This window comes from Falco naumanni, chromosome 9 (assembly GCF_017639655.2).
Source record: "Falco naumanni isolate bFalNau1 chromosome 9, bFalNau1.pat, whole genome shotgun sequence".
In the NCBI taxonomy this organism is placed as follows: Eukaryota; Metazoa; Chordata; class Aves; order Falconiformes; family Falconidae; genus Falco; species Falco naumanni.
The window spans coordinates 35,167,385-35,188,104 of record NC_054062.1 but is presented as its reverse complement, the minus strand read 5'-3'; the positions used below and the strand labels follow the sequence as shown (position 1 = coordinate 35,188,104).

The window sequence follows — 20,720 nt, the reverse complement described above, 5'->3', positions numbered from 1 at the left end:
GAAAGGCTGTAGTGATAGTGAGTAGTGTAAGAAGGCTGGACTGACTCTTCCTCTAACACTTTGCTCAGCCGGCTCCCTCTGGGAAGGAGCAGCAAATATTATCAGTGGCTTTTAATGGATGAGGTGGGGGATGGGGAGAGCAAGGCTGATGATTTTTTTTTTCTTTCCTCCTTGCAGGAGGGAGAGGGTGGCTCAGCTGCCCTTCCTACTCTCAGCAAGCATCTTCCCCATGCTTCTGGGTGTGTGCTCTCCACTCGTGGACGGCCGGTCCCGGGTGGACGCTGGGGTGCGAGGGCCCTGCTGGACGGCACGTGTAAAGGGAAGGGAGTTCGCCCCAACCCCCGGCGAACCCCTCGTTCGTCACCGCTGAGCAGGCTTTCCCTCCTCCAGCACAAAAACAAGGGATGATTTCAGAGGTGTCACCTCCGCTGCTGAGCGGGCGGTATGCGGCGTCAAACCGCAGCCTCTGCGAGTAACGGAATAATTCGCCTTTTCTCTTATTATCGTCATTTTATCTATTTTTGCTGTTGTTAAACAACCCCCGCCGTCACCAGCCTGGCACGCCAGCTGCGGCTCCCGGGGGGCAGGCGGGGAGAGGCGGCCGCCACCCTGGCTGTCCCCGGGGGCCGTGCCGGGCCAGCCCCAGTGCCGCCGCTGCCGGCTCGCCCCGCAGCGCGGAGGTGGGGTGGGGGCCGCGGCGAATCCCGCTCCAGCCGCGGGGATCCAGGGCGCATTTTGCCGCCTGCCGGGAGGGCTCGGTGCGGCGAGCGCCCCGCCGAGCCGCCCCCTCCCCGCTCCCTCCCGGAGGGTCCGGCCAGGGGCGACGCGCGCCGCCGCCGCCGAGAGCACGTTTCGCGGCCCGGGGCTCCCTCTCCCGCGCCTGGGCTCGTCGCGCCATGGGAGCCGCCCGCCCGTGGGGGCCCGGGCCGTGAACCGCGCCTCGCCCCCTCCGAGTGCGGGGCGCCAAGCCATGCCAGCATCGCCCCTTCCTGTGAGCTGGAGCTGCGGGCTGGCCGCGCCGCAGCTCTGGTACGTGTGTGGGACGGGTCCCGGGCTGCTGGGGGAGGGGGGGAGGGACGGAGACCCCTGCTTTCGGACCCCCTCCCTTCCCCCCCTCCTTCCTATTTTTCCCTCCTTCCCCTCCCGCTTAGCCGCTTGGCTCGGTGCAAAGTTGAGCTGGGGGGGCAGGGGTACCTCCGCGGCCGGGCTCGGAGCCGTTCCGAGGCGGGGAGGGAGGCAGGCGGACAGGCTGGGGGTTATTCATATGCAAAACGTAGTTTGTTGGCCGAAAGAGCAAAAAAGTCCGGTCTCCCTGGCTGTGCTGGAGCGTGTTTGCGCTGCAGCAGCCAGAGCCTGCCTGGAAAAACCCGCCAGGCGAGAGAAACTGCCTGCAGCCTCCGCGGAGGGCAGGGAACAATTAAAAGGGACCCTGCCCGGCAGCAGGGGCCCCCGGGCAGCCGGAACAACCCCGCAGCTGCCCTCTCCCGAAAAAAGCCCAGGCGAGCGAGGGCCGGGCGGCAACATCATCCTCCGGAGGTGCCGGTGGCGTGCGGGGCCGGGGGGCGCACCCCCGGGGGCCGCTTACTGCTTTCGCCGCGGCAGAAGCCGGGCGCGTCCGGATGGGCGCCGCGGGTCCCCAGCGCTCCCGCTGCGGCCGGCCCCATTGTCTGCAGCCCCGGGGAGGGCTTCTGGGGTTGGGGGGGCACGGCCAGCGGCGGGGCCGGGCCACGAGGAGCCGCTGCCTCTCTCTTAGGCGGGCCCTGCCTGCCCCTTTCCCTTCCCCCCGGGGTCCGCCTGCCTGCACTGACGGAGCCGGAGCCCGGCGGGGCGGCAGCCCCCGAGGTGCTCCCGGGGCGCTGAGCTCCTACCCAGCTGGTCTGGGAGCTGGGGAGCGGCGGCGGTGGTTTGCTCGCAGCTGGAGGTTTGGTGTTGGCGGGGATGGTCCCTGCCGTGCTCGAGATGGAGCCAGGGGAGAAGGATGCGGTTCACCGAATGGGATGGGTAAGGAGAAAGGAGCAGGCGGCCTGCCGGGAGGCAAGACGGGTTAACCTTACCGAGGCATGGCTGCTGGTGCCGGAGGGCGAGCGGCGCGCCGTGCTGGGTCCGCAGGCTGGGTTCGCAAAGGGCCCAGGCGCAGCGGTAGGCAAAGGAGTCGCGCCCGTCGTGGGCCCGGCCCGGCCCGGCCCGCTGCACCCCAAAGATATTTAAAGAGCAACGTAGTCCGCATCACTTGTATTTCGGCCTGTGCAGCAGCAGCCCGGCGTGGTGGGATGCTACTTCTTTAAGGAGGAGAGGGGAACATGCAAGTAGGCGTCTAGAGCGGGTCAGGAGCACCCCGATGGCTGTGCACGCACCCCTTCCGGGGCGGGGGGGGCTGCACCAGCGTGGCTCTGGCCAGAGAGCTCTTTCTGGAGGTGTTAATACGGAATGGCAAAACTGGGCAGAGATGTACTGCAGCCTTATGTATCTAAACGTGACCGAGCAGACTTCTAGGGCAAAGGTGCCTCTTTAAATTTTAAAGCAAGTGGGGAAACCTGTGGAAATAATAATAATAAAAAAATAATCTTCCAAATAGTAGCTCTTCGCAGCTGTTCTTGATACTGTTTTTAAGGTACTCTGGTGGAGAAGCAGAAGGCTATACTGAGCCGTAATCACCTTGTTTTCATTAATGCCAGTCAACACGAATTAGGAGTAGAGATTGAATCCAGAGAACTTCACGTTTATACTTGGTCTGGGCAAAACTGGGCGGGTAGCCTGGTCAGCCCTGACTGTAGGGGAGAAGGTTGGCTGATGCTTTTCAGAACCAGTTTCCTGGCAGCACAAGGATGGGTGGTGGTTGCTCTTGGGATGAGGTTCAGTCCTTCTGGACAAGAGGGGTTGGTTGTACTGGGGGAGACAAGGGCAGGCTGGGTGGCACAAAGCAGGTAATTGGGGGTGAATTCAAAGGGGGGTGTACTGAGGAACTTTCTAATACCTAGGGTTTCTGTAAAAGCTAAGTATTCACTGTGTAGTAATTCAAAATCTCCACTGATAGTGTTTTATTAGGGCTGGCTGGCGTGCTACCCGGGGTTGTTAAAGCTGGCCTAAGCATTTCCATCCTGCTTTCTGTTTTCAGTTACTTACATTTCAAAACACCTTTCAGGCTGAAATTTTCCAGGCTTAATCTTTGCCTGAAGGTTCTTCCCTCCACCTCCCCCTTCTTTTAATTGAGTTTGAGATAAGGTGATTCAGTTAGTGTTTTTTTCTTTTAAGGCAAAACCCCTGAAGAATGCAGTCAAATGTTATAAAAAAGAAATGCAGTGTTTGAAGCAGCATAAATGTAGAATTAGAGGCATATGATTAGCTGACGGGTTTTGTTTGTTTTGCTTGTGCTTTTTTGTATTCAAAAGTACCTGGAGTGTTCTGGTGGAATGGGCCTTCATTTGGAGAACCCTTAGAAATTACTTGGTATATTTTTACTTTTTAGCATTCCCTCTGTTAAGGTCAGTGTTTGGCTACATTGAACAGAGCTTAAAGCAAGCCCATGTTCCTGCCTGGGCTGGGGGGAGGATACTTGCACATGCGGTGTGAGTCTTCACAATGGATTTTTGGTGCCAGTTGTTTGAGGCTTAATCCGGTTTTGTGGTTTAAGCATGTGTGGTTCCTTGCCACACTTTTTCTTTTTTCTTTTTTTTTTTTAAATCGTTCTAATATAATAGAGCTTTTCCTAACCCAGGAGGGCTTTTTTTTTTTTTTTTTTGGTGCTATTTTTTAAAATCTGTTTCACTCGCTGTGCAGGCTCCAAGGTGCATGAAGTCATGACATTGCAAAATGTTAAACATTGACATCTCTTGCTGAATTCACTGAGAGGATGTATTTCACAGCAGTCTTCAGCTTCCCATGTACTGGAGAGAAGTAGGATGCGGTGGCAGCCCTGCTTTATCCAGACTTACAATCCAAGCACGGAGGTGGCCTTCCGGGTCCAGCAAGGACAAAAATTCAGGAGGAAAGCCTTGGTGCTTGGTCTGCTCAACATCATCTTGTGTTACTGATGTCAGTGGGAAAAGGATTATGCTTTGAGTGTGTGCCTTTGTCTGTGTGAAACTGAGGTGGCATCCTGCAGTGCCTGTCCCAGATTTGCAGTTATGCTACTGGAAAGGGTTGACTTAACTCAAAGTTTAATATATGTGGCTAAGGCATGCCTCATTGCCTTAAGAGTGGCATAATCCTGTAAAGCAAAGCAGAGAACTTACACATAGTAAAATGGAAAACAAGTGTTCTTGAATGACATGTCAGAGTATAGAAACATTATGCGAAACAGGACTGCGGTAAGAGACATCTTGGGGACAGTCAGTGGGGGGGGACTTTGGGGGTGCCTCTGCACAGGGAACTTGGGGAGGCCTTTTTACAAGACTGTGTATGAAGTCACTCGCAGTACTGAGAAGGCAGATGAGAAGTTTAATTTTTATTTCTTAACCAAATCTAAATGGAACTGAAGAAGGGGGGGAAAGGGAAAATTAAAGCTAATTCCCTCCTCCTAACCCATTTCCCTTCTTTTCATATACAAAGTATTGTGGAGAGTTATCAGTAGATGCAGGGAATTAGGCAGGTTTTAAAAGCAGGTTGACATCGGTGCAGCTGGGAAGAATAGGCAGTTGATATGTCATAATCCTGAAAAGACTGAAAAAAGCTTTTGCATCTAACATGAGGGTCAGATTTTCCAGTGTCTGTCATCTTTGGTGTCTCTTGTGTCTTCCTGTAGAGCATCTGATGCTGGAAGATGAGATGCTTTTCAACTCAGAGTTGTAGATATGAGCTTGAGTGACAACTTCGAAGTCAAATTGTGGGCCTTATTGCTTGGGACCTGTGCATTATTAAGTGGCTTTTATGAAAGCTTCCAGGTCTTGTTTCCCTGTCAGACCAATCTCAAGTGACTTTTAAAAAGATACCTAAACACTGAACAAAATTTATTTAATTAGTGCATCTGACTGTAGTGAAACCAAGCTCAACTAGTCGTAGCTGGGTCATTATTTTTCCCCATGCAGCTGTGTTTGTTCAGGGGTCACTTGCTGTCTTTCATGATGCCATAATAAAGCTGCCACCATTTTATGAGTTAATCTCTTTCTCCCCCCATCTTCCAACAAGAATCAAGTTATGGATCAGAATCGTGATGGACACTACCTCTAAAAAGAAAACTTGCTTTATTTTTTTTATCCTTTTGTGTACGGGGAAAGTAAATAAGAAAAGCAGGGAGAGTGTTTTGGACTGGATTTTCTTTCTTTTTTTTTCTGGAAGCCTTCCAGCAGTATAGGGTTAAATTCCCCAATTACTTTGTAGGCAAAATTCTCATTATAATTATTTGGAATTTTGACCAAGATGGGACTAAAAGGTTTAGCCCTTGATTAGCTTTTTAGCAGTATTTGTTGAGGATTATAGCAGTCAGTGGGATTGGTCCAGATTTATTACTGTGAATGAGCAAAACTTAAGCAACTGACCTTAAAACCAGCTTTCAGCTTTGCACATGAATTAGAAGAGATAAGTCAGCTCAAGTAACAAACAGCTTCGGGATGCACTGTTATTATCTGGGGAAGTTCCCTGCAAACCCTCCTGCGCATATTACCTGTGTTACTTCATAGAGATGCCTGTCCTCTGCTCTCAGGGAGGGTATGGTAGGTCCCACCTGATTTGGCTTTCAGAAGAGAGCACCGAAGTAAGTTTGTTTCTGTCCAGGATGGTGGAGAACTGCCATGTTGTTATATTGCCCCATGAGGTTTATGTTTGATAATCCTGCTAAGTCAACATAGATATTTTGGAAATATAATTAATTTCTTGCTATGAAATGTGACCAATATGATAGTCATTCGTTGTCCTTAAGAAATGACATGAGGCAATTTGCAGCTGCTGCAGGCATCAACAGTCGTGTCCAGTGTTTTAAATGGAAAAGGGAAGGTAAAATGTTTCCTGATGTTACAGAAAACAAGACTTTAATACTAAACTTGTAGCTACCTAGTATTTTGGTCCTAAATGTGGAAGGGTAAACAAAGAAATAACAATGTAATTTAGTTTTATTAGACACTTTATTTAAAAAGCATTAGACAGTTTTTACCTAGTGGTTAAGGTTGTTGTGGTGGACTAGTATTCATCAAGACTGTGGGCTTTCTTTCAGGGAAGCAAAGATTTCTTGCTGATCGGCATTTCTCCCAAGAGCTTGCAGTCACCTTGGGGGTCAGGTGTTCAAAGTCCCAGACAAATGTAACTGAAGTCTAGTATTAACTGGAGGGGAAACAAAGATTTTTATTTTTTTTTTTCCCCTTCAGGGGGTCTTTTCTGGATCTTTTCTGGAAAACCTAAATTCACTCCAGTGGCAAATTGAAACATGTATAAAACTGTTGCTGTTCTTGTGCCCCATATTGTCATCTCTGAGCAATACAAATACTAGCAGCCTTTGCCATCTTCTTTAATGCAGCATTTAAATGCCAGTTTCCTACAAATATCAGCATTCTGTGCTTTCCAAGAAAAAGGGAAGTCTTCAACCACTCCATGTTTATAGCCTCTAATTTTGGCCCTGAAAAGAAGCAACACTGGCTTTGATGCTTTCCTACATTCTTGCTAGACAGGTATGGTTTTCTGTATTAAAAGAAAAAATAAAAACCAAAACAGGATGGTCTTGTCTCTTCAGTTCTGAAACAACCATGTTGCAATTTCCAAATGCAGGTACAGTCGTATTATCATGTAATTATAATGATGATTTAAAAAAAATACGAAATTGTTATAAGTGAAGTTTCTAATTGATAATTTTGATGATCACACTTCCCAAACTTCTACAACAGCAGTGGCAACTGCTTATGTAGAGAAATAATAGGAGCAAAGCATTATATACAGTTATCTTCAAAAATCCAGTTTCTGTTTCCACTCCAGATCTCCCGTACCCTCTTGACATTCTGCTTCTGTTTCAGGGCTGATAAAGAGAAAAAAACTTTTATCTCTTCAGTCCCCCTCCTGATTCACGCATTCCCATGCTGCCTGGCTCTCCTTGTTTGCTTGCTTTCCTCCTTGCTTTCCTGGCTATAGCCTCTGCAAGTAGCTCACATTTCCTCTCCTGCCACTGTTATGTAGCCCGGCCGCTAATGGCTACAGATCTGCTGCTTGCTTCCAACTGGTTTTGCAGCCCTCCAGGCTATCCTTTGGAATGAGGAGCCCAGTCTCTGTCAAAACCACAAGAAACAGGGGAAGCTTTTTGCAGGCTGCCAACAACTATTTCATGGACCTGCTGACGTGATGCCGAGGTCCTCTTTGATTCATGGAGTGACTAGTAATGGCCATGTCCCCCTTCCCCCGTGTGTCTCCAGAGAAGGGTAGGGGGAGGAATGGACTCGGATTACCTTCCTTTCAGCTTTGTATTTATTTTGCTGTTTCAGTGTCTGACCCAGCTTTATGTATAGTGCATTTCTGCAGGAGCTCTTCAGGTCTCTTTTTCCGTGGCCTTTGAAGTGTTATGCGCAATGATAAACAACTGCACATGTCTGCTTAGTCTCTCCAGGTTGGATGTTTTGCTGTGATGGAGGAGGGATGCAGTTAGCTTGTTTATTGCATGTTTGGGTGTTATTTTGTTATCTATTGTATTGGCATATATTATTAACACATAACTTATATTAATTATGTATTATACTATTGTATTATGACATGTAAATGTGTATTATTAACATATAAATAATATAATGTATTATTTATATGTTGTTTTCTGATCTGACCTTAGAAGTGTGTTTAGCCTTGTCTTGTACAGCAGCGCTGACTCTAAAATGGTATTTGAGTGTGTGGAAAAACTGCTGTCCCAGTGATAATGTTCACCTGATATGTAATATAAAGATGTGATACAGAATAATCTTATCTTTAGGTAAGATACTTGGTTTATATGTTGTAGTACACAGGATCAATCAGCTTACTACTGCTGAATAAACAAGACCTAGGCTTCAAAAAGCTTTAAATAAGCTATTCAAAAAGAGTTTGGGGAGTTACTCTTAGCCTTGGTAGGTACTGTGGCCACTGGGCAGGCTGCTGAGGCAGTCAGAAACAAGCTTGCTGCCAGCGTGCTGGTTTGGGGAGTAGCAGGAGCTGGTGGTCCCGCAGAGAGGCGGTGCTTGTTGGCTGTGCTGGACCATCCCCTCGGCAGGCTAACGAGCTGATCTTGGTGGAGTGCGGTGCTGTTTGCTGCGGGTAGTTTTAAGCTTTCTGCATCCCTTCTGCTGTAGATATGTTTTTGTGGTCTGGGGGTCTGTTCTGCTTGTGGAGCCTGCCCTTCACATGCCCTGTGCCAGTCAAACCTGGCCAGTGTAGCACCATTAAACGTTTCTGGGGTGTTAAGTAGATTGGGCAACACTAGTGTAGCTCTCCCCACCATCTGCAGAGCTCAGACCAGGCTGTGGGCAAGTGTAGCCTCCATAAGATCACCTTGCTGGCTTCAAGGTGGGGTTGAGGTCATAGGAAGGAGTGGTGGTGTCAGGAGCCTGGTAGCACCTTTCTTCCCTTTTCTACCTTCTTTGGAATCTAGGATTCTCTCTTCCCCTTCCCTCCCCCCCCCTTTTTTTTTTAACTTTCTGTAGGGGTCAGAATTTTAGACATCATCCCCGTTTTTCTTGTTCTTCCTTTTCTTTCCCTCTTCCCATTAGTGAGGTGTAGGTGGCCCGTAGCTGACTTGATTTTTGGGCTTAAGGAATTTAAAGGAATGACGATGAAGGGAGGGCACCTTTCGGCCTGACGCTACAGAGCCTCTTGCTCTGCCTGCTCCCATTTTTAGGCTGCCCTTGTCTACTCATCTGATCTATTCAGACAGCTAAATAAAGCTTTAAAAGCCTTCACTTAAAAGCACCGTGTGCTTAGAAACTATGTACTGATGAGAATTGCTTTACGTGTAAAAAAAACCCAACCCATCTTGAAGGATATTGATTTGGAGCATGAAGATTCTGTTGTATCTTCTGAGATGACTGAATTGTATTTGGGGAGTTGGGGACTTCCGCATCGCAGTTGTATTTGGGGACAAAAGCTTAGGACAAATGTATGGTATTCTGTTGAGGGCTAATATATTAGTCATGATGATGAAGCAGAGACAACTGCCTGCATAATACGTTTGAAATAGCTAGGCAGGATGGAATCAAGGCTTGCAATATAACACCATGCACCAGTATCTTATCTTGGGAGATGACATTGGGAACAGCAATTCTTCCCTGGTTCAGCTCCCCTGCGAGTAACACTGTAAGTTAGACATCTTCAGAGAGCTGGTTACCTCTCCCATTTGATCTGGAATTGTAACGTGGTGGGCAGCTGATGGGCAGTAAAAGAATGAAGGATGCCCTGGTGATGGTGTATGAGTGTGTACACACACGCAAAGTAAACTCAGCTGTGGGTTTTTTTTTTCCTGAATGTCCTTACAGTGACCATTGAACATAACGATGTAAACTTTACCTGTTCTTACTCAAGGGGAGGGGTGGTTAATAAACTGTTAATAAGGCTGAGAAAATTCAAACTTCTTAGAACTGACATAAAACAGTAAACATGTGATATTTCCTGTTGAGCTCCATTTGCTTTTTCGTTTGTGTTACATGTTCCATTTTGCAATATGCTAATATTTTCAAAGCTTTCGTGTTAATTGAACGTTATGTCCAACACCAATATTTCTAATTCTACCTGTGTACTTTTAAATATTAAAAAATGGTTGGTTTAGTGTATATGCACCCTTCATTAATTAGGGTTATGTTAATGCTATTTTTTATCTCTTTCTATTTCAGAGTTAATGCTGTAGCACCAGAGACCAGCAATGGGAGTATGCGGTTTTCTATTGAAAAGTTCTCTCAAGAGCTCATGATTTTTTTCCATCTCTCCTCTTAACATTTCTACTACTCCGCAGACATGGCTCACCATGCGAGGCCTTCCAGAATAGTCAAAAAGGAAGAGTTAGGTAAAAGGAAAACTAACCAGGGCAAAAAGAAATCTAGCCAAGTAAGAAAGAAAACCACAAAGGCTTCCACAAAAGCTGTTAGTTCTGGAAAAGGCAAAAAGCCAGTGCAAGAAAAAGATGTTAAGAAAAAACAGCAAGAAAAGAAACCAATCATGAGCTCTTCAGGTAGACTTCTCAGAAGCAGTGTAACCAGAACCCTGTCTGGAGCATCTTGGGTGAGTTTGGACAAAGCTGACAATATCCTCTTTCATAACCAGGATTCTTTCAACATCAATGGCTTTACAATGTCTCTCCGTAACCGATCGTTCTCCCGTAGATTGTCCCAAACTCCAGCAATTGCAAAACCCAGGAAAGCTGCAGTACAAAAAAGGCTAGAAACAAAGGAAAAACATGAACAAGAAGCCCTGGCAGCAGTAGAAGAAAAAAGCGCTGAAGCAGGCGAAAGAGTTTTGAAAGAAGATTTAGCACAAAATGAGTTAGCGCCTCTGCCTGTAGAAGATGCTCCATGTAGTGCAGGTGAAGAAGAGCCTGCTACCACATGTGCTAGTCAAGATGGAGAGGTAGAAATACCTGAAGCAAATAACTCCATTCCAAGCAGTCAGGTAACTGATAATGATACAGGAATGTCAGAGGTGACATACAAGCATGAAGACCTGTCCTGTGAGCAGATATCGAGCGATCTCGATACAGGTAGTTCAACTGAAGTATTTGTTGAAGATGCTGCACTTGTGCTTCCGTCTTCTCCTTCTGACTCCATAATCACCTCTGAATCAAACTTGAAGGTGTCTGTAGAGACTCCCTTCGATCTGGTGCCTAACAGTGAAGAACCTGACTCTGGTGCTGTCGATACCTCAGACCTCACCTCAATGGTACTGTTAGAAGAGTCGGTCCCACTTGCCAAATCCCACATAGAAGCAGAGTTGGACCTGGTGCTACCTAGGGAAGAACAAGACTCAAATTCTGCATCTGTAGTTACCTCTGAGTTTAACTCACAAGAACATTCATTAGAAGATGCAAGCTCACTTGCAGAGTCCTGCTTGAAGGCAGACTGGGATTTAGAGTCTGAGAATAAAGATAGTGATTCAAATTCCAGCTCTGTAGCTGCCACTGAATCAAATTCGCTTTTACGTTTTGAAGGTGCAAGCTCACTTGCAGAATCCCACATGAAGGTAGTTGTGGATTTTGTACCCATTCACAAAGAACTTGACTCAAATTTGGATTTGAGCTGTACAAGAGAGAATTCAGAATCTGAGTCAAACCCCACATTTACAGTATGTGAACCAGTTTCTGATACCTCTTTAAACAATATTGAAGTGGAGGACATTGAACAGCTTGTTAAATGTATCGATGCAGAGACATTAATTTTGAATTCAGGTTATGTCCCCACTTTATCTTCAGTTTTAGAAAAAAGCACAGTTGATAAAATCTCTGGTGAAAGCTCTGGACAATTCTCTGAAGGTTTTATTTCAGAGTTGCCTTCAAGCATGGAAATCTCTGCTCTTGCCTCAGAAAAAGCCATAAATGCGGATTTGCCAGCTGACTCAAGACTGCAGCATAATGATTATTCATCACAGCTGGGAAGTGTCAGAGTAAGCTTGAATTTGGTTCAGGACAATGTGAGCGACAGCACTGAAGCAATTGAGGCCTCAGGGTCGTCCTCTCTTAAAAATCCAGCTGGTGGTTACCCTGTTCCATATTCATCTCTGCTCCCTATGCTAGAGAAAAAGAAACGAAGGCGTTGTGGAGTCTGTGAGCCCTGTCTGCGGAAAACAAATTGTGAAGAATGCAGCTGTTGCAGGAAACGCAAAACTAGTCACCGGATATGTAAAAAGAGAAAATGTGAAGAACTGAAAAAGCCACCACCACCAATCATGTTACCTTTTGAGGTAAGCCAAAGAAAATGCAAATTAAGGCACTCTTTTGAGGCTTGCGGTACATCTTGAAGTTCTGCAAAGGGACATACAGCTTTAGAGAGCTTAGGGTTACTGTTGAAGCTAACAGGTTGTATAGTAACTTTCTTTTGCCATCTGTAGAGGTGTAGATTAAAGTGAGCTGGTGTTATTCTTGTTTCTGGTGTGTAAATGCATAAAATCAGAGGTAGGTATGGCTTTAACTCTGTGTTACAGATATTGGCCAAAACAATGAATGAATTGAGGGCACAAAGAGATGAGAAAGGCTTAAGTGCAGAATGTGGGGAAGGGGGGGAATGAGGATGGTCTTAGGAGACTGAGTTATTAGGGGGAGAGTCTGTATTTCATAATATTTAAGGTTAAAAAGCAAAGGAAGGCAGACTGTTTGCTCTTTAATTCAGTTAAAGTAATTTGCTTGTGATGCCAGATTCGGTGGAAATAAATTTATAAACCTCAGGACCAAACTGTAGCTGCATTTTCCCCTTTCACATCTCTCTGCCTTTCTAATTGTCTATTCTTTTGTTTCTCTCATTTCACTTCTCCTGCCTGTCTCCCTTTGTCTTTTACCACATCCCCCATACATACTTTCTTTTTCTGTGTTTCTTACTCATTTTTCTGATTCATCAGCCTTTTGTAACCCAGGTCATTACTTTTGGAACAAAGAGGAGGGGAAAAGACAGTCTGTATGCCCCTGTGATAACAGCAGTGACCTTCTGAGACATTTCAGTTCAAGATCAGGCTTTAAATCAGGTAAGTAGGGAGTTGAACATAGATTTCCCACATCCCAACTGAACTCCCTGACCTCTGAGCTGCAGTTAGCCTCTGTGCTGCCACGTCCTGCTGGGAGTGTTCTGCTTTGTATGATCCAATAGTACCTGAGCCACGGAGGGGGAGACGCTGTCTTGGTAGTTGAGTCACTGGGACATTGCCTTGGGATGTGGGAAACAGGTTCAAGTCTCTGCGCCAGTGTGTACTCTGAGTGGAGTGGTTCATGCTGGGGAGAATGCACCTGCAAAAACTTTCTCAATAGCAGTTTCATTAAAAAAGCGTGTTCTTACAGCAGGTAGAAATTCCCGCCAGCTGCGGAGATCTCGGGAGACCTCCTGTTCTTACTGCTCTGTCCTGTGCTTACCAGGGTTTGCAGAGAAGTCTGTTCTGTTTTTAAGGTAGACAAGCAGGAAGAAAAGCGCTGCAGCAGCAAGGGGATATGATATATTTCCCTTTGTGGGGGAAGTATATTTTAAGTTATAATGTTTAGGGAAGTAGGTTTAAACAGCCTGGCTCAGAGTTCATTCAGAAACCTCTTTGTGTCTCAACTGCTTGTAAATGCTAAAAAAAAAAAAAGGGTGGGGGACACAGGGACAGCTATAATGTGACTTTGTATATATGTATATATATAAAATAAAACAATAAAGGTGATAGAGACGGATCCTGACTTTTTACAGCAAAAGAGTAGTGACATTACATCCTTTTGTATATTTAGTCAGCAGGATTGAAGAAGCTCATGGAGCGAATTGGTGGAGTTGAGGTAGGAAGTGATCTAAAAGCTATGTTTTTAAAAGGGTTTTGGCAGGGTTGGTGAAAGGAAGCACTCCAGCTTTTCTGTCAACCTTTGTTTTCCAGGCTAAACATACTTCTTTTCGTGTTGCTCAGGCTGACCTCTTCCTTGCAGATTAGCTTTGCCCCTTCACCTTTGTCCTCTCTGGGTGCTCCTTTTGCTTTCTTTATGGGAGATTCCTTGTTTTTATTCTTTTCTTTGACAGCTTTTTTTTTTTTTTTTTGGTGTGCTTTTATTTTATTAAACTGGTTCAGTTTTGTACAATGCATTTAGAGCAGCACCAGAGGCTGCCTCCATTTCTCATTAAATTTTGTATGAAGCTTCAGAGTACTGCATGGAGGAAATGAAGTATTCCTGACATTTAAGAACATGTCAGGTATTTTCTTATGAAATTGTATTTGAATGAAACCTGGTGCCTTTTCAGGTATTCCTAGAAGCAAGCCTCGGCTCATTTGTAATCTCTCGAAACCGTGCTCTGAGAAAATGAAAGAGGGAAGTATTTCTACAATGTAGATATGTTACAGGAGCTCTTTAAAGACATTGAGATACAGAGGGGGAGATGTTGGGGGATGGGAAGCACTATATCACTGTTCAGCAGCTCTCCTCTAGATAAGATTGTACCACTCCTTAAGAGAATCCCATTGTGTTTTCCCAAACTGGTAGGACTGGAACTGCAACAGCTGGGACTTCTGTGACAGTAATGTGTTTCAAATACAAGGCAGCTGGGTAAAACCCAAAACTGTAGGTCTCTGTCCATGGTATAGAAAGCGAACGTAATAGTTAAGAGAAATTAGGTTGTCTTCAGTGCATTCCTTGTTCAGAAGAGTCTTGCAAATCTCTCTTATGTTGGTGGAATGTAAGCATTTTTTGGAGGTGATTCACTGGGAGGCGGGTGTAGGGGGTGGACATGCTCTGCATAAACGTAGTTTAAACATTGCTGTTTTCCCTTAAAGGGAATTATCTCTCCGCATTCTAACTAAACAATGCAAAACTCTGTACATTAAACAGCTGTAGGATAGCCGGTGTATGGGTTGGCAGTCCATGGATGCTGTTTAAAAAAGAGGTGTTGGTTTTCCTTAAGAACTTATGTGGATTTACAGTTATAGGGGGTAAGGCCTGGCTGGTGGAAGCTGTGAATGTAGACTGAGGTGCATATTCCAACGCACATGCCCGTGTGTGCGCAAGCATTCAACCCTCAGAGAGTATCGGTTGCATGTTTGGAGCTGGTATTAGTTACATTACTGTTATTTTCATTAATTCACACATAATCCAGATAAAGATTTGAAAACTATATTGGTCTTGAAAAATATCACTTAAAAATAACATCCACATAAACCTTCAGTGATACTTTACCTTGCTGAATGTAATGGGTTTTGCAGGGATGTGACATCATGAAAGTCTGGATAAAGCATTGTGGGCTCTATTTCACAGCCCCTGTGTGTAGCAATATTGTTATATGTGATGCCGCTCTCCCTGAGGGATTCACACTGTGGCTGCTTGCTTAGCAGTTGGTAAAGAAAAACTCTAAACTATATGTAGGGAAAAAACTTCTTGTTTACTGAATTTTTTGAAAGAGCAGCCCAGTAAATAAATGTAAGCAAGCTTTGAAAAGAAGGGGAAGAAGGCTTTATATTGGGTTACTGTGCCTCTCGGAATTAATAACGTGGAAATGCTTCACAGTGAAAAGAGGGTTTGACAAGTTTACATACATGAGAGTGATGCTTTCACATTTTAGTCTTGTGTTTCCAAGACTGCTGTTTTCTGAAATAGTGTGGCAGTTACTGAAGGCTATTTCACAGCTACTTTCTACCGAAACGTGTATTTCATTCCAAGAAGTGGTCTGCTTTGCTGCCATTGCATTGTCACACATGTCGAGGCTGTGCATCGCAGTGTGGGGCAAGGATTTTGTAGGCTTCCACACCACCATGTAGATAGGGAAGGTGGTCCATGTTTTATTTTATTTTCTCCTTCAAAAAAGGAATCTTGTTTTGGACAGGCAGGTGTTGCAGATGTAGCAGCACAAACTTGAGATGAAAAACGCTGTCTTCTGGGTGCTTGCAGTCATCGCTCGAGCTGACTGCACGGTGTGCTGGGCTCTGGCTGGGCAAGCGGATTCGGATCTCATCTGGCTCCCAGCTGGTTAGTGCTCTCCTGGGTGTAGCCATTGCCCCAGCCCTGGCCCGAGAGAGCGCCAAGCTGAGCAGCTCCCATTACCGAGGTGAACTTACAGGGTTTTGTAACATGCCTCTTGCCCGAAAGGCCATAAACGTACAGGGCTGCAGCAAAACCAGCAGCTGAAAGGAGCCCTCATCTCCAAAGGCTGCTTTCTGCAAGGCTTGCCAAGGCCCTACCTGGGCAGGCACCCCTCTTGGGCAGGGAGAGCTTTATTTTGTATTAGGTAATGGACCATGTTGGATTTAGTGGGACCTGGAGTCAACAAACTGGAAAAAAAATCATGTCACTGAGCCTGAGTTCACTGGGGTTGACCAAGGTGTCTTGAGACATCTTACTTAATAGCTGTAATCTGAGTAACATGGAAAGATTAAATAACAATAAGGGCCTGCTTGCTTGTGGGTTTTTAACATGCTGCCGAAAACCCAGACATATTTAAAAAGGATGCTGCAGTTAGCTGGTTGGGAACTTTCCAGTAAGCTGTTCCTTGAATGGAAAATGCTGATTTAACAGGAAGCTTTCACAGCTACTATCTGTCTCGATGCAGCTATTTTTTGGGGAAAGTTTCGTAAGGTTCCAAATGAAATTTCTGCTTAAAACTTACAAAGGGGGGAGAGAATTATTAGAACAGCTTGATTAGAGCTTTTTGCCTGATGCAGACCAGGGGCTTGAACTTTGGTCTCCCACATCCCATCTGTCTCCTCTTGAATTTTTGAAAGGTTTGCTCTGCTTTGGAACACAACCAAGTGTCGAAATCTCAAAAAAATAAAAGCAAAATGGAATTCTTGTTTTCTAGCCAGACAAGAAATTTAGACTTTGTGGTATTTATTTTACAATAGACTCCAGAAATACTTAAGCCAGTTAAATTTTAAAATGACTGCGCATAAAAACACTCCTCTTGAATATGATACTTGGGAGTTTTGTAAGGAGATATAGCACAAGGGCTTGAGGAGTTTGGTAAAGTGTGGCAAAGATGAGTAAAGCTGTGTACTGTGGACGCAGGGCAGGGAGTTGGAGTGGTACAGTTTACTCTTATTGTACACACATGTGCTCCGTGGGTGTGTAAAATAATTGCAAGTCACACTTCTTTGCTGTAATCCTGGGTGTGGACTATAACGCAGCCTAAATTACAGGGAAATTAATTAGTTTGGGGTCTCATTATTTTCAGAGGATGCATTTTAAAAGTTGCCTCTAACTGTTTCTTGTTTTCTGTGCCAGTTCTTGTAGCTTTTACAGAGAAAATTTTATTTGAAGAGGTTTCTTTCACAGAATCACAGAAGGCTCAGGGTTGGAAGGGACCTCTGGGTGGAGGTCACCTAGTCCAACCCCCTGCTAAAGCAGCTTCACCTAGGGCGGGTTGTACAGGATAGCATCCAGGCAGGTTTTGAAGTTTTTCCTCATACTCAGATGGAACTTTCTGTCTTTCAGTTTGTGCCCATTGCCCCTTGTCCTGTCGCTGGGCACCACTGAAAGAGCCCAGCCCCATCCTCCTGACACGGAGCCTTAAGGTATTTGTAGACATTTGGGAAGATCCCTTCTCAGTCTGCTCTTCTCCAGGCTGAACAGGCCCAGCTCTCTCAGCCTTTCCTCGTAAGGGGGATGCTCCAGTCCCCTCACCGTCTTCGTAGCCCTCCGCTGGACCCCCTCCAGTAGTGCCCTGTCTCTCTTGAACTGGGGAGGCCAGAACTGGACACAGCACTCCAGATGCAGCCTAACCAGGGCAGAGAGGGGAGGATCCCCTCCCTCGACCTGCTGGCCACGTTCTTCCTCACGAACCCCAGTACCCCGTTGGCCTTCTTGGCCGCCAGGGCATACTGCTGGCTCATGGGCAACTTGCTGCCCACCAGGACTCCCAGGTCCTCTGCAGAGCTGCCTTCCAGCAGGTCAACCCCCTGGCCTGTACTGGTGCGTGGGGCGTTTCCTCCCTGGTTGCAGGACCTTACATTTGCCTTTGCTGAACTTCATTAGGTTCCTCTCTGCCCAACTCTGCAGCCTGTCCGGGTCTGGCTGGATGGCAGCGCAGCCTTTGGGTGTATCGGCCGCTCCTTCCAGTTTTGCATCATCAGCAAACTTGCTGAGAGTACCTGCTGTCTCCTCATCCAGGTCATTTCCTTCCCTTGTGTATGAGGACCCATCCTCATAGGAGGGGAAACTGGACAGCTAACAAGGAAATCTGAAAATACTGCCTAAGTGCTGTCCGGTCATGCAACAAACTGGGGACTAAATCAGAATACTGGGCCTTAGGTTTCTAAGCAAACAAAATTAATATTTTTTTTTTCCTGGATTGTAAAGCATCTTAAGTACGCAAAACTGCAAAGAATAATCAGATCCCCAAGTGTACGTACCTCTCATTTTTATTATGCTTAAAGATCCTTGTGGATGTGGTGTTTTGGGGAAACATGACAAATCAGTACTACTTATTTTTCCTGATCCTAAAACCTATTTGATACAGTGCTGTGGTGCAGCAGGTGAGGAGGTTAAACACAAGGTAACATCAGGCAACACTGGGCAACAGCTTTCTCTGACCGCATCGATACACTGTGCACGGAGCTGTGTGTCCGCATCTGAGCATTTGCACTAAACTGATTTGCACCAATAACCAGACAGGATGTACACTTGTAATTTAGCCATAGATAAAAAACCCTTTTAAATAGCAGTCTGTAGCTGCTGAAAAGATGACCTTATAGTTTGTTGGTGTTTTGTTTAGTTTTGTTTTCTTTCCCCCTGTGTGTAGCGGATAATCCAGGGCCAACTTTCTGGTTGCAATGTGGACTGCACGTGGTTACAGTAACCGCTCCCTGGGTGAGCGGTGGTGTGTTAGGTGCGGTGTTACTGGGTTGTCGGCCGTGGGTACAAGCGACTGTGCGGTGCATGGGGGCCTGGTTGGAGAAGTGGCGGTAGCGCTGTGAGCCCGACACCCCATATTCCGTCGGGGTGACCGTGCTGAGCAGGTGGCTATGCGGGGAAACAACCCAGCCGTGCTTTGTGCTTTTTTGTGCTTTTGTGGTGGCCCGTTGGCAGCGGCAGGGGTTTGCAGCAGATAGCCTGCTGGGCGCCGCACGAAGACAGAGCCCGGTCCCGCTGCGGGGCCGTGCGGATCGCAGGCGGCGGGTGGGCTGGGGCCGCGCGGGCCCCTCAGCTGGAGCCCGGCGTGCGCCGGGCCCCCCGCCCCGGGCGGCGCTGCTGGCGGGGCTGGTGGCTCCCGCTGCGGGTCCCTTCTGCGAGCGGACCCCCCGCCCGCCGGGGGAGCGCCCCCGCCTCCGCCCAACGCGTCGCCGCCCGGTGCCCGCCCGCGTGGGCACCTGCGTGGGCACAGGCGCGCGCACACGTGCGTGCCGGTGCTGCGCAGGCGCGCGGCTGGGCGCGCGCATGGGGGCACGCGTGCGGGTGCGCGGGGGCCGTGTCCTCGCCTGACCCCGCTCGCGGCGGCCCTCGCGGAGCCGACGGACCCCCGCCACCGCGGCCCCGGTGGGTGCCCTCCCTCGCGCCCCGCCGCCCGCCCGCCCGCGCGCGCGGGGCCGGGGGCGCGCGGCGGCGCGGGCTCCGCCTCCGCCCGCGCGGCGAGTCCGTGCCGGCTCTTGCGGGCGGCCGCTGCGGCGCCCGCACAGGGGACCCTTTGTGTGGGCAGGGCCGGCGCGAGCGCGGGAGGAGGCCGGGGGGGGGCGCGCGGGCCGCAGCCGCCCCATTGGCTGGGGCCGGCCCGCGGGTCCTCGTGCCGGAGGCGCGCGCGCCGGGCGGGCGCGCGGCGCGGCGCGGGGAGGCGGGGCCGGGGCACGCGCGGCGGGGCCGCACGAGGCTCGCGCCCGCGACGCCGCCTGGAGGAGGGCGCCGCTGCGGCAGGAAGCAAGATGGCCGCCTCGTGGGCGCCGCTGTGAGGAATGCGGGGCACCAGCGAGGCCGGCTCCAGGGGGCGGCGGGGCCTCTCCCCTCGGCCGTCTCCGGCGTCGCCGCGTGTCGGGGTGGCGGCGGCGGGGCCGCGTAGGGCCTCCGCCAGCCCTCTCAAGTGCCGCATGTAAAGCACGCTGGGTATTTCAGAAATATTGCAGTTTGAGAATAAAATCGGAGGTGTCTGCCTTTGTGACCACAACTTATTCTGCAATTTGATGTTTTTTTAGGTTCTAACTGAAAACAAAAGGCCTCAGAGGAGGAAGCAAAGAGTTTTAAAGGTAACCGATGATGGCTTTAATATTTATCCTCTCCCGTTTTAAGTGGCATTTTCTTGTCATGCAGACTAGGAAGCCAAAGGGTTAACTTCTGGGAAGCGGCGCTGGCGCTTTCCAGCTCTTCAGGAGATTAGCTAATTTTAAAAGTGTAGAACATGTTCTTTCCCACCACCCCCCTCCCCCTTTTTTCCGGCATGTTTTATACATATTTGAATCTTTCCACACAAGTCTGCAGACCAAAAGTTTGCTTTCCACTGCACTGAGGAGCCAGTCACTTTAATTTCCTCTGTTCCTAGTTTCTTACATCCAGAGGTAACAGCTGAATGTTGGTGGGGCTCTTTAGTATGCAGATTTTGTGGCGTCTTAAATTTAGCATGAGAAGTCAATGTTACAATGCAAACCAAATTAACAAAAGTGGAAATTTTATGCTGACGTTGCTGTAGTTTTGATTTCTTTTTTTCTTTAAACTTTGGAACACCTCAAGTGAAACTGAAAATTCTGTAAACTTACAACAGACTTCGGTTTCACGTGGTAACACGTTTCTTCAAGATTTTTAAGATGGCTATCTTCCATGATAACAAAAGATCGGTGTTTCGCATGGTGGAAATGTTTTAGTTTTTATAACAAAATATCGACTTGCTACACTCATGGCTAATGTTCTTTTAAAAATGTAACAGGTGGCAGCTCATCGGTATTGTATCTTTCAGTTAGTCTTTAGAGTATTTTGAATAGAATTAAGTCATGAATTCCGTTGTTGCAAACTGACGTGTTGGAGGATGGATGGTTGAAGTAAGATGGATGGTACATGTAGGACAAAGCTAAGGAAAATGAGAAAATGCTTATGTTTGTGTGTGTATATGTATATGTTGTTAAACTTACTTGTAGAGCTGTTCTTTTATACCAGCTAGATATAATAAAAAATGTAATGTAAGATAGTTTAGTATTGTTTCAGTGCCTTAAAATTTCAGAAGTTACTGGACATAGTG

The 20,720-nt window shown here is 47.4% G+C and overlaps 1 protein-coding gene across 6 annotated transcripts in view; it reads left to right on the top strand.

Moving 5' to 3' along the window:
- The first annotated feature begins 814 nt into the window (after positions 1-814).
- TET1 (tet methylcytosine dioxygenase 1) overlaps positions 815-20,720 on the top strand; it is an 80,323-nt gene continuing 60,417 nt past the window's right edge. The window contains exons 1-3 of one of the 6 annotated variants that reach the window (XM_040607397.1): positions 815-1,029; positions 9,762-11,817; positions 19,687-19,737. In XM_040607397.1, coding sequence (XP_040463331.1) covers positions 9,883-11,817; positions 19,687-19,737 — 1,986 coding nt within the window. In that variant the 5' untranslated portion in view covers positions 815-1,029; positions 9,762-9,882. Of the gene's footprint in view, positions 1,030-1,804; positions 2,002-9,761; positions 11,818-19,686; positions 19,738-20,720 lie in introns of those variants that run through there. The other 5 variants (XM_040607392.1, XM_040607395.1, XM_040607393.1 and 2 more) reach the window with 5 other exon arrangements.